Below are 18,919 nucleotides of genomic sequence, written 5' to 3' on the forward strand. Positions count from 1 at the left end.
ATATTATCAAGTGAATATTCTAAAATCTGCATAAAAGCAATATGCGCATTTTTAAACCAGATATGTTTCCATCAAATTGACTTCTTGCAAATAAGTCTGTGAATGATGATGTAGTGCATATAAAAATACATTTTGCAGTTGTTACAGAATAAAAAATACATTTAATTAACGCAACATCCCACAATTTCAAAGATTTTACTGAGTTACAGTTCATATGAGGAAATCAGTCAATTGAAATAAATGTATTAGGCCCTAAACTATGGATTTCGCATGACTGGAAACATAGATACACTGCATTCGTAAAGTATTCAGACCCCTTCACTTTTACTACATTGTTACGCTACAGCCTTATTCTAAAGTGGATTAAATCATTTGTTTTTCCTCAATCTACACATAATACACCATAACGACAAAGCAAAAAAAAAAAAACAGAGACACCGTATTTCCATAATTATTCAGACCCTTTGCTAGGAGACTCAAAATTGAGGTCCGGTGTGTCCTGTTTCCATTGATCATCTGTGAGAAGAAGTTTCAACAACTTGATTGGCGTCCACCTGCAGTCAATTCAATTAATTGGTCATGTTTTGGAAAAGCTCACACCAGTCTATTTAAGATCCCACAGTTGACAGTATATGACAGAGAAAAAACCAAGCCACGAGGCCGAAGGAATTGTCCGCGTTGCTCCAAGACACGATTGTGTTGAGGCACAATTCTGGGAAAGGGTACAAAACAATGTCTGCAGCATTGAAGGTCTCCAAACCACAGTGGCCTCCATCATTCTTAAAAGGAAGTTAGGAACATAGACTCTTCCTAGAGTTGGCCACCTGGCCAAACTGAGCAATCGTGGGAGAAGGGCCTTGGTCAGGGAGGTGACCAAGAACCAGATGGTCACTGACAAAGCTCCAGAGTTCCTCTGTGGAGATGGGAGAACCTTCCAGAAGGACAACCATCTCTGCAGCACTCCACTAAATCAGGCCTTTATGGTAGAGTGGCCAGACAGAAGCCACTCCTCAGTAAAGGCACATGACAGCCTGCTTGGAGATAGTCAAAAGGCACCTAAAGGACTCTGACCACGAAAAACAAAATTCTCTGGTCTGATGAAACCAAGATTGAACTCTTTGGCCTGAATGCCAAGCGTCACATCTGGAGGAAACCAGGCACCGCTCATCACCTGGCCAATACCATCCCTACGGTGAAGCATGGTGGTGGCAGTATCATGCTGTGGGGATGTTTTTCAGCGGGTAGGGACTGGGAGACTAGTCAGGATCGAGGGAAAGATGAACGGAGCAATGTACAAGAGAGATCCTTGACAAAAATCCGCTGCAGAGCACTCAGGACCTCAAGCTGGGGCAAAGGTTCACCTTCCAACAGGACATTGACCCTAAGCATAGAGCCAAGACAACTCAGGAGTGGCTTCGGGACAAGTCTCTTTATGTCCTTAAGTGGCCCAGCCAGAGCCCGGACTTGAACACGATCCAATATCTCTGGAGAGACCTGAAAGGTAGGAAACAAGACCTCTACTACGATGATCCTCAACACTGGGGCTCCACAAGGGTGCGTACTCAGCCCCCTCCTGTACTCCCAGTTCACCAATGACTGCATGGCCAAGCACACCACCAACGCAATCATCAAGTTCGCAGACTACACAATAGTAGTAGGCTTGATGACCAACAATGAAAGCCTACAGGAAGGTGGTGAGGGCTCAGAGTGTGGTGCCAGGAAAATAACCTCTCACTCAATGTCAACAAATCAAAGAAGATGATCGTGGAACTTCAGGAAACAGCAGAGGGAGCACCCCTCTATCCACATCAACGGGACTGCAGTGGAGAAGGTGGAAAGCTTCAAGTTCCTCGGCGTACACATCACTGACAAACTGAAACGGTCCACCCACACAGACAGTGTGGTGAAGGCGCAACAGAGCCTCTTCAACTCCAGGAGGCTGAAAACAAATTGGTTTGTCACCTAAAACCCTCACCAACTTTTACAGACACACAGAGGGTGGTGTGGTATGCCCACCGCATCACCGGGGGCAAACTACCTGCCCTCCAGGACACCTACAGCACCCGATGTCACAGGAAAGCCAAAAAGATCATCAAGGATAACAACCACTCGATCCACTGCCTGTTCATCCCATTCTCATCCAGAAGGTGAGGTCAGTTCAGGTGCATCAAAGCTGGGACCGAGACTGAAAAACAGCTTCTAACTCAAGGTCATTAGACTGTTAAAATAACCATCACTAGCACAGAGGCTGCTGCCTATATACATAGACTTGATATCACTGGCCACTTTAATAAATGGAACATAAATCACATTAATGTTAACATATTTTGCATTAACTCATCTCTGTATTCTATTCTACTGTGTCTATGCCACTCTGATATTGCTCATCCATATATTTGATATATTCTTAATTCCATTCCTTTAGTTAAATGTGTGTGTATTGGGTATATATTGTGAAATTGTTAGATATTACTTGTTAGATATTACAGCACTGTCAGAGCTAGAAACACTAGCATTTTGCTACACCTGTAAACACATCTGCTAAGCATGTGACCAATAAAACTTGACCAATAAAACTTGATTTGAAAATAGCTGTGCAGCAAAGTTCCTCATCCAACCTGACAGAGCTTAAGAGGATCTGCAGAGAAGAATGGGAGAAACTCCCCAAATACACTTGTGCCAAGCTTGTAGCATCATACCCAAGAAGACTTGAGGCTGCAATCGCTGCCAAAGGTGCTTCAAAAAAGTTATGAGTAAAGGGTCTGAATACTTTTGTAAATGAGATTTCAGTATATTTAATAAATTCGCCAAAATTTGTATTGCTTTGTCATTATGGGGTAGTGTGTGTAGATCAAGAAAAAAACGATTTAATCTATTTTAGAATAAGGCTGTAACATAACAAAATGTGTTAAAGGTGAAGGTCTGAATACTTTCCAAATGCACTGTATGCATCGGTTGGTCAGATACCATCAAGGTATTTCTGTGCATTCAAATTAGAGGTCGACAAATTAATCGGAATGGACGATTAATTAGGGCCGATTTCAAGTTTTCATAACAATCGGAAATCGGTATTTTTGGGCACCGATTTCCGATGATGATTACTTATTTATTTAAAAAACATGTTACACCTTTTATTTAACTACGCAAGTCAGTTAAGAACGCATTCTTATTTTCACTGACTGCCTAGGAACTGTGGGTTAACTGCCTTGTTCAGGGGCAAAACGACAGATTTTCACCTTGTCAGCTCGGGGGTTCCAATCTTACAAACGCACAGTTAACTCGTCCAACACTTTAACAATTGCACTCCACGAGTAGCCTGCCTGTTACACGAATGTAGTAGAAGCCAAGTTAAATTGCTAGCCAGCATTAAACTTACCTTAGAAAAAACAATCAATCATAATCACTAGTTATAACTACTGATCCAGTTTAGCAGGCAATATTAACCAGGTGAAATTGTGTCATTTCTCTTGCGTTCATTGCACGCAGAGTCAGGCTATATGCAACAGTTTGGGCTGCCTGGCTCATTGCGAACTAATTTGACAGAATTTTACGTAATTATGACATACTTTGAAGGCTGTGCAATGTAACAAGAATATTTAGACTTAGGGATGCCAACCGTCAGATAAAATACCGAACGGTTCCGTATTTCACTGAAATTATAAACGTTTTGTTTTCGAAATGATAGTTTCCGGATTCGATCATATTAATGACCAAAGGCTCGTAATTCTGTGTGTTATTATGTTATAATTAAGTCTGATTTGATAGAGCAGTCGGACTGAGCAGCAGCAGGCCCGTTATCATTCATTCAAACAGCACTTTTGTGCGTTTTGCCAGCAGCTCTTCGCAAGCACAGTGCTGTTTATGACTTCAAGCCTATCAGCTTAATGACTGGTGTAACCAATGTGAAATGGCTAGTTAGTTAGCTGGGTGTGCGCTAATACTGTTTCAAACGTCACTCGCTTTTAGATTTGGAGTAGTTATTCCCCTTGCGCTGCAAGGGCCGCGGCTTTTGTGGAGCGATGGGTAACGATGCTTCGAGTGTGGCTGTTGTCAATGTGTTCCTGGTTCAAGCCCAGGGGCAAGGAGGGGGACGGAAGCTATACTGTTACACTGGCAATACTATAGTGCCTATAAGAACATCCAATAGTCAAAGGTATATGAAATACAAATGGTAGAGAGAGAAATAGTCCTATAAATACTATATTCACTACAACCTAAAACCTCTTACCTCATGTTAAAAGGAACCACCAACTTTCATATGTTCTCATGTTCTGAGCAAGGAACTTAAACGTTAGCTTTTTACATGGCACATATTTTACATGGCACACATTACTTTCCTCTCCAACAATATGTTTTTGCATTATTTAAAAGCAAATTGTACATGTTTCATTATTTATTGAGGCTAAATTGATTTTGATGTTTTATATTAAGTTAAAATAAATGTTAATTCAGTATTGTTGTAATAGTCATTATTACAAGTAAAAAAAATTGGCTGATTAATCTGTATCGGCTTTTTTGGTCCTCCAATAATCGGTATCGGCGTTGAAAAATCATAATCGGTCGACCTCTGATTCAAATTGCCATCGATAAAATGCAACTGTGTTTTTGTCTGTAGCATATGCCTGCCCATACCATAATTCCACTTTCACCAAGGGGCACTCTGTTCACAACGTTGACATCAGCAAACTGCTCACCCACATGAAGGCTTATGGTAGAGAAATTAAATCCTGACAACAGCTCTGGTGGACATGCCTGCTGTCAACATGCCAATTACACACTCCCTCAAAACTTGCCACATCTGTGGCATTGTGTTATTGTCCCCAGCACAAGGGGCACCTGTGTAAAGATCACGCTGTTTAATCAGCTTCTTGATATGCCACACTTGTCAGGTGGATGGATTATCTTGGCAAATGAGAGATGCTTACTAACAGGGATGTTAACAAACTTGTGCACAACATGAGAAGCTTTTTTGTGTGTTTAGAACATTTCTGGGATATTTAATTTCAGCTCATGAAACCAAATATGTTGCGTTTATATTTTTGTTCAGTGTAGTTAAAATGGGTTTCCAACGCATTTTCAACTCCGATGGTTTTCTCACGAAAAATGTTGCTTTATATAGCGAGTGTGCCCACTCTGGTATTGGCACATGCGCTCTAGCCAACAGCTCTTTGTGCTTCCCAATGGCTAAAACTCACGTAAAGCCTACATGAGACTTTTATTGACAAAAGAGCAAGATATTTTTTTCTTCAAACGTCATCCAAGCATCATGTCACCAGAATAAGACACTCGATATTTATTGGAAAAGAGCATCAAGCTCTACACGTTGCACTTTCACCACCCTGACGTTGATCATAACTTACTTAATCTGTAGCCTAATGAACTGCATGCTTCCTCGAAGAGCCATAGTGGGAGGACCACACGTCATCGTGTGACTCAGTTTACATCGATATGAATGTTATATCAATATTTGTGCATTAAAAAAACCTTTACACCAACATTTCTTGCATTATTGATTTTACTGACACAAAAAGGATGACACGTTGTCTAGCGTATTTAGTATTTTCGGCATTAGGAAAGTTTAACAAAAAAAGTAATTTTTCCATCAGGCCCGTCATGACATTTATCCAAAATGTACTTTACTTGCATAAAAAGGTTGAATGGAAACCTGGTTAGTGTTAATCTGTCAACATATTATGCAACTCCAAAACAAACTGTCTTGCGCTCTAGGTCACATTCACATATAGTAACAGTGAGCTAGGATGTCTTTAATCTCATCTCAAGCAGGATTACACATGGTCCAAAGCCCAGGCAAGGGAAACTTTATTTCTAAAGAACCCTTATTAGAATTGAGAACTTTGTGACTAAATTAGCTAGGTGTACTTTAAATGAGACACATGGTAATGCAACTAAAGCCGTTACAATACCCATCTCAGTTGTGTTTAAAATGAGGTCAGGAGGCAGCATACTAGGCTCTGTTTACACAGCCAGACCAATTTTGATCTTTTGCGCAATTATTGACAAAACATCAGATCTGTTTGGTCAAAAGATGAATTGGTGGCAAAAAGAAATCAATTGGGCTGCCTGTATAAATTCAGCCATAGTCTGTCAGATAGCCCATAGCTGCCCAGCTGATAGGTGCGTTTAGCAACACGGTATATTTACATACAATTGACAGCAACGCTAGTGTATTGGGTTGCACAAAAACATTCCATGGGAAGCCAGAAGTGAAATTGAATTCCATTTTAATTTACTGTGCCAGTGGGCAGGAGAGTTGGTCATTATAATGGGGGAATTTCAGACGAAATATCTAAAGGATCGTATTAACAGATTTTCCAAAAGTGGGTCTGTTTACTCTGGTTACCTCATGTCAAAATAAAAGTCCTGCACATGCATCATATGAAGACAAAAAAGAAACAACTTGTGGGGGGGGGACTTATTTTTTTTTACATGTTTTTATATTTAACTAGGCAAGTCAGTTAAGAACAAATTCTGATTTACAATGATGGCCTACCCCGGACGATACTGGGCCAATTGTGCGCCAACCTATGGGACTCCCAATCACGACCAGATGTGATGTGTTAGTTCAAAATGGATTAAATCATTTTTTTTTTCTGTTCACACCCATCTACACACACAATACCCCATAATCAAAGTAAAAACATGTTTTTAGAAATGTTCGCAAATGTATTGAAAATTAAATACATTAATCTAATTTGTATTAGTATTCACTATGTAGAGTATTCAATACTTTGTCGAAGCAACTTTAGTGGCGATTGCAGCTGAGAGTCTTTTAGGGTATCCAGTTCAAATGCAAAGCATTAGCTAGCATGTAAAATAGCTAACTAGTTAACTTTAGTTCGCAGTCACTCGTTATCGCATTGAACAGGGGCTTTTTGACTACACCTCGTTATGTCGTAACTAGTTAGCCGGCTAGCAAGCGAATGTGAACAGACACCTAGATTGTTCAATATTTGCACATAATTATTTTTTTAATTCTTCAAGCTCTGTCAAGTTGATTGTTGTTCATTGTTAGGTATTTAAGTCTTGCCATAGATTTAAGCCGATAAGTCAAAACTGTAACTATGCCATTCAGGAACATTCAAAGTCGTCTTGGTAAGTAAATCCAGTGTATATTTGGCCTTGCGTTTTAGGTTATTGTCCTGCTGAAAGGTGAATTTGTCACCCAGTGTGTGTTGGAAAGCACTAAGCAGACTGAACCAGGTTTTCCTCTATGATTTTGCCTGTGCTTAGCTTAATTCCGTTTCATTTTAACACCCTAGTGCTTGCTGATGACAAGCATACCCATAACATGATGCAGCCACCACCATGCTTGAAATTATGAAGAGTGGTATTCAGAGATGTGTTGTTTGCCCCAAACATAACACTTTGTATGCAGGACAAAAGTAATTTATTTGCCACATTCATTGCAGTGTTACTAAAGCGCCTTGTTACAAACATGATGCATGTTTTGGAATATGTTTTATTCTGTACAGGCTTCCTTATTTTCACTCTGTCAATTAGCTTAGCGTTGTGTAGTAATTACAATGTTGTTGATCTAGTCACAATTTTTTCTCTTATCATAGCCATTAAACTAACTGTTATAAAGTCACCATTGGCCTCATGGTGAAATCCCTGAGTAGTTTCCTGCCTCTCTGGCAACTGAGTTAGGAAGGACTCCGGTATCTTTGTAGTGACTGTGAGTCTTGATACACCATTCAAGGTGAAATTAATAACTTCACCATGCTCGAGGGTATACTCAGCATCTACTTTTTTCATTTTGTTTTTAACCCTTCTTTGCAAGGCATTGAAGAAAAAAAACTCCCTGGTCTTTGTGGTTGAATCTGTGCTTTTAATTCCCTACTCGATTGAGGGACCTTACAGATAATTGTTTGTGTGGAGTACATTGATGGATTAGTTAATCGAAAATCATGTTAACCACTATTAATCAACACAGAATGAGTCCATGCAACATATGATGCAATTTGTTAATAACAATTTTAACATAACAAGGGGGTAGAATACTTTATTCACTCAAGACATTTCAGCTCCTCATTTTGTATGACTATTATTTTTTAATTCTACAAACACAATTTCACTGACATTATTGGGTGTTGTGTAGATCAATGAGACATCTACATTTAATCTATTTTAAACTCAGACTGTAGCAACAAAATGTGGGAAAAGTAAAGGGGTGTGAATAATTTCTGAAGGCACTGTACACCTGCGTTGCTAAAAACACCTACCCAGTTGACATTACCCTATTTAGAAAGACTCGAAGGCCAAAACAATCGATGTTGTCTGTAGCCTTGCCCCAAAAACATATCATACTTGCCATCGATCCAAACTAAAACGATTGCTTACTTAACCTAAATAAACATGTTGTGAATTTAGCTAAGGTTAGTTAGATGTACCATAACAAATCCAACGTTATGACCCGGCAGCTTGCTGTCTCAAGACAACGTGTTCAGGGATTCAGTGTTTAATAGTCGCAGGTACTGGTAGTGCCTGTCTGGTTAGCCTTGCTCTACTGAGCCCACATTGGTTGTTTCCCGTCCCTGGTTGTTCAGTTTGGATATGGCTAGTTAAAGTTAAAACCTTGCAAAGATCTTAACTGGAAACCTGTGGCCTTGGCAACTGAATATCTGAGACGGCCAGTCGCTGGGTGTTATCCAGTTTCAATGACAAAGCATTAGCTAGTTTGTAAAATAGCTAACGTTAGCTAGATAACATTACTTCGCAGTCACTCGTTATCGCATTGAACAGGGGCCTTTTGACGACACCTCGTCATGTCGTAACTAGTTAGCAAGCTAATGTGAGTTAACTTGCGCAATGCCTTCGCTTGGATAGCTTGCCGGCTAGTTAACCTTAGTTATTAACTAAGTACAACTAGCTAGCTAACTAACTAGCTTGCACTAGCTACAGTAACTATCGGGCGAGAAGAAACGTTAAGTTGTTAATGTTAGTCACATGTCTACTCTGGCCCAACTAGCCCCACAAATCAAACGATTTCCCGTTCAATGCAATAGGAACCGGTTTACCCGTCTCTTGACAGGCCTATGCTACTCGGTAGCTAGCTGGCTAACGTTAGTTCCCGTGAACTGAAAAGTAGCTAGCCTAGCTAACATTACAGTAGCTATTGTCTAGCTGCTAAAGATACATTCAAAACACTTCCTTACCACTCGTCGCTCTTTCGTAGAGTTGTTTTGAGAAGTGTTCCAATACTCTGTTTTTGACTCTCGGTTGAAGGTGTCGGTATTTGAGCGGCTACAGACTCGGGCTCGGGGTCTGCCGCGCTACCCGACTCGGGTCCGCCTCCCTCGGCCATCATGCAGTGAGTGAGCCGGAGTCGTGAACGCGCAGTAGAAGAACCGCGGATGCACGAGCACCACAATGTTGGTGAGATTTGCTGTTTCCGTGATCTGGGGGGTCATCACTAGTTACCACAGCCACAAAGTCATTAACACCCCCATTTTTTAAATTACATTTCTTAAAATTCATATTTAAACCTAACCCTACCCAATTTTGACTTTGTGGCTGTGATATCTAGTAGAAGCCGAAGAAAGTTGCTGGAGCTCGACGGTATAGGGCTCCACTAAAGTAGCAGCAACTTCTTAATGTATTAGAACTATCTGTAATTACTATCATCAACTTGGTAGGCAAATACTTTGCTTACAATTTTCTCCGATTCAAAGTTCACGACAGTCAGATAGCTAACTGATTCCTTCAGTGTTTGCTGTCTTCAGAAAGGTCCCAAGCCATTGCCATGACAACTGGGTTCCTTGTGTCTCTTTGCAATTAAGAGGTAAATAAAACTCAACTGCAATTTAGTCAAAACAGTCTTTATACAAAAAAACAAGGGAAATGTTAAAAAATAAATTGGGAGAAATAAATATAAAAAATAACATTGCATAAAACTATCACAAACAGTAGTTTTCCAGCACCCAATGTCTAGATTTGCCTCATGTCAGCCATGACAGGATGCTACACACAAACTCAAAGAGGAATGATAAAAGATTGTTAACTGGAATTTAATCATCAGCAATGACTATGTTTAATTGTTGTTGTTTTTACTTCAACACCTAGTTGTGTTATGTTGCTAAGAGCCAACTCTTACAAATGGGTTTAGTTATTAATAATATTAAAACCTTTTTTTTTTTTACGACAAGCTCACAAATAACCAACAAGTATGACCAAACAAATGGCAGGAAGGTGGAATCAGACTACAAGGTCAAACATGATTCAAAGTGGTGATACAACACATTTTCATTCACCTTTTAAATGTTTTGTTTTTGACAGTACATTATTTCTAAGTTTTCCATTACTATTACCCTTTTTTGTAATGAGTTTTACATAGCTGACACTGAATCTTCCAAATAGTTAAAAGTATTAATTGAACTTGGTACTATAATGTTTTCTGTTAATTAATCTACTATTAATCTCCAATTAAAGTTAAATGGACAATGATGGCACTGAAATTAATGTAGACATCATTCTCTATGTAATTTCCTAGAAAAACTCCAAGTCAGCCACTTTAAGTAAAACTAAAATGTTGTCCAGCGGCAGGTTCCCTGCAGTAATGAACTGGCAATCAGAAGATACCCGTTGGTAACTCTTTACTGAACATTCCATCCAGATCCAGTTCCCTGCTCATCAGCTCCTCCTCAATATTCTCCAGTGCCCACTGGTGGTCAGTTAGCTCAAGTGCCTCCCATTCTGCCTAAAAGGGGGAAATAAACATCTGTCTGTCAGATGATTCTGCTGGGACCTGTTGGAATTGAATTCACCATGGAGAGTAAGTCAATGTTATCAAGAGGAGACAACTCTACCTTGAAGGCTTTGTTGGTGTCTGCAGGCATGGCCATGGCAGCACCACTCATCTGCTCTTGCATGATCCTGGACTGGTCTGCACCTGCATGTGTCACATTACACCAGCATCAACACTCTTGTTATTTCATATCGCTTTAATGACAAAACCAGAACTGTTAAGAATTGGAGGCCTGCCACTTCAACATAGTTGACATTATGGAATCATGTTCCATTCAAACCAGCCTTGCTGCTGACATGACACTGAATGGTTGCAGACATGCCTATTATCAAATCAAGGCAAGACAGCGTGCCTACGAGAAGTCTCATTTCTCCAAATGATTTGTTGTTGCCTCAAATCAAGTCAATGACCTTCTGTCAATGACCTATTGCTTTTGATAACAAATGCTGCTGTAAGTTGGTTACAAACTATGATTCAATACTGTCACATCTAGTTTACAGAAACACATGCATCAGTAAACTTTGCAGGAAAAACTCAACTGAATTATGAAGTTTGGTGAAAATTACCATTATCTTGTCCTAGAATTAAGGAGTACATGCTTCGCAGCCCAAACACATTCAGGAAATACCACGACGCTGAGCTCACCCTTAAAACATAAATGAGGGTGAGGTTATAATTCATCAATGCTTACACTAGCAAAAGGACTCAGAGGCAATAATACCATATTAACTTCACGGAACTCAGATAATTTAACAAGTATGTATTTCCTCAACAAACCAGGATGCATCAAGTGAGAGTAGCTCGATTCCTTGTTGCAACATGGGCTTGAAGCGCAGTGTGAGAGGAAATGGAACCTTGGCTGTGAGGAACAAGAAAATAGTTAGAGAACATTGTAAGTTTGGCAATTCAAATGTAGAACAAACTGCTTATAGCAAAGAAACTAACTTAATTATATACTACTGTTATTCATAGGTTATTTCTATGTAATAACAATTTAACCATGCAATTTCTTAGTAAATACCTGGTAATTTCTGTACCATAAAATAAAGTTGATATCGAAGCTCTCTAGTGACAATCATCATCCAAACAACCTAGTCTCAGTGCAGTGAGTGAGGAGGATGTCACTTACTTGTGACAAACCCTGAGAAGGTCCAGTTTATCCAGCCTCCGATGAGGATCATGGGAAGAACATTGGTCACATTGCCTTTCATCATGTCTGTCAGCATGCTGGGGTCTGGACAAAGAAACAGTTAGCGTAGCTTTACAGAGTACAATCGCAAACAAACTGAGTTGTAAATGTTAAATACTATTAGAAATTATATGCTCCATATCATGTGTCAGGGTTTAATAGTGATACACAGCCCAATACCTGCCTATCATGGTATGAGAATAGGATTATATGAGAAGGAATGATGTGATTCTCTTATGCTCACCTGTCATTGGGGAGGGAGGAACAACCTTTCTTTTGGTATTTTTGAAGAATCCATCTTCTTGATTATTGAAGTAAAACTTCCTCATCAAAAATGACTGAGGTAAAAGAGAGAATTCTCAAAGTCTGAGCGCAACTAGCCTACACTTAAAAAAATATTTAAAAAACTTGAAGAGTCAAACAGTGCAAATCAGTGTTTTATGGTATATCCAACATTGATCTCACCTGTTTTGGAATGTACTTCCCATTCTCTCTGAGGATTCTGCTCCTGATGAGAACCTGGCTGAATATTGGAGAGGAATATGTCAAAAACAAACTTACGGTAAGACATTTCTACTTTAACCCTACATGTTCTGAAAGCCTTTTTATAAACGGTCAACGCACAGACCATCTAGGCAGGGCTACATGCTTACAATACCCTTACCTGTCTGATACCTGCTCTAATGTCAGCTTCTTGTCACTTTGAAGCAAAATGGAGACATAATGTCGAATCACCCCAACAAGAAAAGTGATGAAGACAATGGGCAAGACCACCCAAAGTCTGATATTGGAATCCAGCAGAAGCTCAGGCTCAGCCATATCTAGCAAGGTGATAAGACAGAGAACATGTGTAAGAGCAGGTTTCATAGAAATAACTTCTGATATGACAAAATCTTGAAAATGGAAGTAAGTTAATATCAGCACTATATTTCGAGAGAACTGGGCCCGGTTTCCCAACGACTAACTTATCCTTAACTTAATAAGATACCTTTGGGAAACAGGGCCCTGGTGAATGCATTACACAAGCATTTTGGTGTCTAACAAACTGGACAGTGCAGCAATATAACGTTACTCCTGTTTCCAAAGTTGCTAACGTTAGCTAGCTAGCGAACAATGAATCGCATATTTTAGCTTACTGACTCATTCACTGGCACCACCATGTTAGCTAGCTACTACGAGCTAACGTTAGCTAGTTACAGTAGCTAGATCAAATACCTGTCAGTACGTTACTGTCAATTTGGTCGTATAGCAAGCTACTTGTGAATGCACAACTAGTCAGCTAACTATATAACTTATACTGTTAACATGTACCATCTTGGCATTCTTGCCAATTTCCAAAAACAGAATAACAGTACTTTAGCTAGCTAGAAGAGCTGCTAGAAAGAGCTGGCTAGCAACTATCTAGCTACTACTGACTGTTAGCTAGCCGAGAGAGAATGAGTAGGTTGAAAGATGCTACAGCTAGCTAATAATACACGATTCAACCGGTTAGGAAACAAAACGCTGCCGTGTTTGCTGTTTATCTTACCGAATGTAGCTATTTCCTTTGGCAAAGACGTGTGTCGTGGTTACATATCTCGGGCGTTGCTATGCTAATTAGGGTACTGTCTATAGTCCGGCACAGTGGACGCGTCATAATACCCATAAAACCTAGCGGCAAAACCCGAAAAATGGTTCCAATCGTTTTCCACCATTCATTTTTCCGTAGCGGATTTTAGAACTACCTCATGCAAGGTCTGTGTTTCGTGTAGGCTTACCCAGGCGTGACGTTTTGTTAACCGTGCAAATCTCTATGGGACAAGGTAACTTTTATCAATATATTCCCCTGTAATTAACCCTAAAAATTGTACCGCTAATGTGACTTTCATACAGAACTCTCGGTGAATGTGGGAGCAATGTGGAGGTTAAGTCTTGTTATTGCGAGGTGGAACATAGTGCAACATTTAGTGGATGCCAGGTGCAGAGAGAGGCTCAGAGATGCATCATGATTGGATCTATATCGTATGCAAGGGCTGTAAAACAGATTGGTGGAGCTACAGTGTGTAATGATGGCGCTTCCATGGCTGCTCCTGTACTAAGTGGACTTGATGTCAGTGCTGGTGCTTCTGCTGGTCCTTGCATGGTTTCGAAACCTGTTCAGTCTTGCGCTCATACCTGCGCTCATACGGCCAAATAGTTATTGGGGGTAACAGATGTTACTGTTGAAATGGTTGTGGACATGCTGAGTAATCCGGATGTTCTAGCTGTGTCTGAATCCTGGTTTAGGAAGACTACCAAAAATTCTGAAATTTTAATTCCAAACTACAACCTTTTCAGACAAGATAGAACTGCCAAAGGGGGCGGTGTTAGCCTGCAGAGTTCTGTCCTACTATCCAGGTCTGTACCCAAACAATTTGAACTTCTACTTTTAAAAGTCCACCTCTCTAAAAACAAGTCTCTCACCGTTGCAGTCTGCTATAGACCACCCTCTGCCCCCAGTTGTGCTCTGGACACCATATGTGAACTGATTGCCCCCCATCTATCTTCAGAGCTCGTGCTGCTAGGCGACCTAAACTGGAACATGCTTAACACCCCAGCCATCCTACAATCTAAACTTGATGCCCTCAATCTCACACACATTATCAATGAACCTACCAGGTACCTCCCCAAAGCCTTAAACACAGGCACCCTCATAGATATCATCCTAACCAACTTGCCCTCTAAATACACCTCTGCTGTCTTCAACCAAGATCTCAGCGATCACTGCCTCATTGCCTGCATCCGTAATGGGTCAGCGGTCAAACGACCCCCACTCATCACTGTAAAACGCTCCCTGAAACACTTCAGCGAGCAGGCCTTTCTAATCGACCTGGCCGGGGTATCCTGGAAGGATATTGATCTCATCCCGTCAGTAGAGGATGCCTGGATATTTTTTTTTAAATGCCTTCCTAACCATCTTAAATAAACATGCCCCATTCAAGAAATTTAGAACCAGGAACAGATATAGCCCTTGGTTCTCCCCAGACCTGACTGCCCTTAACCAACACAAAAACATCCTATGGCATTCTGCATTAGCATCGAACAGCCCCAGTGATATGCAGCTGTTCAGGGAAGCTAGAAACCATTATACACAGGCAGTTAGAAAAGCCAAGGCTAGCTTTTTCAAGCAGAAATTTGCTTCCTGCAACACTAACTTAAAAATGTTCTGGGACACTGTAAAGTCCATGGAGAATAAGAACACCTCCTCCCAGCTGCCCACTGTACTGAAGATAGGAAACACTATCACCACTGATAAATCCACCATAATTGAGAATTTCAATAAGCATTTTTCTACGGCTGGCCATGCTTTCCACCTGGCTACTCCTACCCCGGTCAACAGCACTGCACCCCCCACAGCAACTCGCCCACGCCTTCCCCATTTCTCCTTCTCCCAAATCCGTTCAGCTGATGTTCTGAAAGAGCTGCAAAATCTGGACCCCTACAAATCAGCCGGGCTAGACAATCTGGACCCTTTCTTTCTAAAATTATCTGCCGAAATTGTTGCCACCCCTATTACTAGCCTGTTTAACCTCTCTTTCGTGTCATCTGAGATCCCCAAAGATTGGAAAGCAGTTGCGGTCATCCCCCTATTCAAAGGGGGGGACACTCTTGACCCAAACTGCTACAGACCTATATCTATCCTACCATGCCTTTCTAAGGTCTTCGAAAGCCAAGTCAACAAACAGATTACCGACCATTTCGAATCTCACCATACCTTCTCTGCTATGCAATCTGGTTTCAGAGCTGGTCATGGGTGCACCTCAGCCACACTCAAGGTCCTAAACAATATATTAACTGCCATCGATAAGAAACATTACTATGCAGCCGTGTTCATTGATCTGGCCAAGGCTTTCGACTCTGTCAATCACCACATCCTCATCGGCAGACTCGACAGCCTTGGTTTCTCAAATGATTGCCTCGCCTGGTTCACCAACTACTTCTCTGATAGAGTTCAGTGTGTCAAATCGGAGGGTCTGCTGTCCGGACCTCTGGCAGTCTCTATGGGGGTGCCACAGGGTTCAATTCTTGGACCGACTCTCTTCTCTGTATACACCAATGAGGTCTCTCTTGCTGCTGGTGAGTCTCTGATCCACCTCTACGCAGACGACACCATTCTGTATACTTCTGGCCCTTCTTTGGACACTGTGTTAACAACCCTCCAGGCAAGCTTCAATGCCATACAACTCTCCTTCCGTGGCCTCCAATTGCTCTTAAATACAAGTAAAACTAAATGCATGCTCTTCAACCGATCGCTACCCGCACCTACCCGCCTGTCCAACATCACTACTCTGGACGGCTCTGATTTAGAATACGTGGACAACTACAAATACTTAGCTGTCTGGTTAGACTGTAAACTCTCCTTCCAGACCCATATCAAATATCTCCAATCCAAAGTTAAATCTAGAATTGGCTTCCTATTTCGCAACAAAGCATCCTTCACTCATGCTGCCAAACATACCCTTGTAAAACTGACCATCCTACCAATCCACGACTTTGGCGATGTCATTTACAAAATAGCCTCCAATACCCTACTCAACAAATTGGATGCAGTCTATCACAGTGCAATCCGTTTTGTCACCAAAGCCCCATATACTACCCACCATTGCGACCTGTACGCTCTCGTTGGCTGGTCTTCGCTTCATACTCGTCACCAAACCCACTGGCTCCATGTCATCTACAAGACCCTGCTAGGTAAAGTCCCCCCTTATCTCAGCTCGCTGGTCACCATAGCATCTCCCACCTGGAGCACACGCTCCAGCAGGTATATCTCTCTAGTCACCCCCAAAACCAATTCTTTCTTTGGCCGCCTCTCCTTCCAGTTCTCTGCTGCCAATGACTGGAACGAACTACAAAAATCTCTGAAACTGGAAACACTTATCTCCCTAACTAGCTTTAAGCACCAACTGTCAGAGCAGCTCACAGATTACTGCACCTGTACATAGCCCACCTATATTTTAGCCCAAACAACTACTTCTTTCCCTACTGTATTTAATCTTATTTATTTATTTTGCTCCTTTGCACCCCATTATTTTTATTTCTACTTTGCACATTCTTTCATTGCAAATCTACCATTCCAGTGATTTACTTGCTATATTGTATTTACTTTGCCACCATGGCCTTTTTTTGCCTTTACCTCCCTTATCTCACCTCATTTGCTCACATCGTATATAGACTTGTTTATACTGTATTATTACCTGTATGTTTGTTTTGCTCCATGTGTAACTCTGTCGTTGTATGTGTCAAACTGCTTTGCTTTATCTCGGCCAGGTCGCAATTATAAATGAGAACTTGTTCTCAACTTGCCTACCTGGTGAAATAAATAAATAAAATCCCAAGGGTGGATTTTCAGCATGATATAAAGTTTAATGGGTTGTGGGCTCATGATGTTTTTTGTTTTTTTTGGGGGGGGGGGTAATAGTAGGGATTTATTTGACTTTGACGTTCTATTATCTTCGTAGTGCAGAATTAGGAAGACTGGTATTAATTGCACAGTCCAGCACAGTAGGGGGAGGCATACACCTTAAACGTGACCTCCATGATATAACAGAAGAGAAAAATATTTATTAAGGTGCAGGGTGAGGAAAAACATCAATTTCTCCATGCAAACTCATTGACTAGTAGTGGGTAACATAGCAAGTAGATATTATAGCATTTTTAGTTTAGTTTCTAGTCAAAAGTCCATGTCTTGGGTCAGTTAGGATCACCACTTCAAATCAAATTTTATTTGTCACATACACATGGTTAGCAGATGTTAATGCGAGTGTAGCGAAATGCTTGTGCTTCTAGTTCCGACAAACAGTAATAACCAACAAGTAATCTAACTAACAATTCCTAAACTACTGTCTTATACACAAGTGTAAGGGGATAAAGAATATGTACATAAAGATATATGAATGAGTGATGGTACAGAGCAGCATAGGCAAGATACAGTAGATGGTATCGAGTACAGTATATACATATGAGATGAGTATGTAAACAAAGTGGCATAGTGAAAGTGGCTAGTGATACATGTATTACATAAGGATGCAGTAGATGATATAGAGTACAGTATATATGTATGCATATGAGATGAATAATGTAGGGTAAGTAACATTATATAAGGTAGCATTGTTTAAAGTGGCTAGTGATATATTTACATATTTTCCCATCAATTCCCATTATTAAAGTGGCTGGAGTTGAGTCAGTGTGTTGGCAGCAGCCACTCAATGTTAGTGGTTGCTGTTTAACAGTCTGATGGCCTTGAGATAGAAGCTGTTTTTCAGTCTCTCGGTCCCAGCTTTGATGCATCTGTACTGACCTCGCCTTCTGGATGATAGTGGGGTGAACAGGCAGTGGCTCGGGTGGTTGTTGTCCTTGATGATCTTTATGGCCTTCCTGTATCATCGGGTGGTGTAGGTGTCCTGGAGGGCAGGTAGTTTGTCCCCGGTGATGCGTTGTGCAGACCTCACTACCCTCTGGAGAGCCTTACGGTTGTGGGCGGAGCAGTTGCCGTACCAGGCGGTGATACAGCCCGCCAGGATGCTCTCGATTGTGCATCTGTAGAAGTTTGTGAGTGCTTTTGGTGACAAGCCGAATTTCTTCAGCCTCCTGAGGTTGAAGAGGCACTGCTGCGCCTTCTTCACGATGCTGTTCCATCGATGTGGATAGGGGGGTGTTCCCTCTGCTGTTTCCTGAAGTCCACAATCATCTCCTTAGTTTTGTTGACGTTGAGTGTGAAGTTATTTTCACCACACTCTGACACCACACTCTGAGGGCCCTCACCTCCTCCCTGTAGGCCGTCTTGTCATTGTTGGTAATTAAGCCACTTTATTTTAAGAATGTGAAATATCAGAATAATTGTAGAGAGAATGATTTATTTCAGCTTTTATTTATTTCTTTCATAACATTCCCAGTGGGCCAGAAGTTTACATGCACTCAATTAGTATTTGGTAGCATTGCCTTTAAAC

At 41.0% G+C, this 18,919-nt stretch overlaps 2 protein-coding genes across 2 annotated transcripts in view; both read right to left on the bottom strand.

Annotated features, from left to right (window-relative positions):
* Nucleotides 1-9,358, bottom strand: part of LOC135541898 (ubiquitin carboxyl-terminal hydrolase 4-like) — a 32,934-nt gene extending 23,576 nt beyond the window's left edge. The window contains exon 1 of the mRNA XM_064968388.1: nucleotides 9,177-9,358. Coding sequence (XP_064824460.1) covers nucleotides 9,177-9,328 — 152 coding nt within the window. The 5' untranslated portion in view covers nucleotides 9,329-9,358. The remainder of the gene's footprint in view (nucleotides 1-9,176) is intronic.
* A 465-nt stretch (nucleotides 9,359-9,823) lies between these two features.
* Nucleotides 9,824-13,590, bottom strand: LOC135541900 (ER membrane protein complex subunit 3). The gene is made up of 9 exons (XM_064968389.1): nucleotides 13,483-13,590; nucleotides 12,619-12,775; nucleotides 12,420-12,477; nucleotides 12,199-12,292; nucleotides 11,895-11,999; nucleotides 11,543-11,624; nucleotides 11,332-11,411; nucleotides 10,827-10,909; nucleotides 9,824-10,717 (listed from the first exon to the last, which is right to left on the bottom strand). Exons 2-9 carry the CDS (start codon nucleotides 12,771-12,773, stop codon nucleotides 10,589-10,591), a joined length of 786 nt encoding a protein of 261 aa, XP_064824461.1. The 5' UTR covers nucleotides 12,774-12,775; nucleotides 13,483-13,590; the 3' UTR covers nucleotides 9,824-10,588.
* Between the last annotated feature and the right edge of the window lie 5,329 nt (nucleotides 13,591-18,919).

Source organism: Oncorhynchus masou, chromosome 6 (assembly GCF_036934945.1).
Source record: "Oncorhynchus masou masou isolate Uvic2021 chromosome 6, UVic_Omas_1.1, whole genome shotgun sequence".
Taxonomy (NCBI): domain Eukaryota; kingdom Metazoa; phylum Chordata; class Actinopteri; order Salmoniformes; family Salmonidae; genus Oncorhynchus; species Oncorhynchus masou.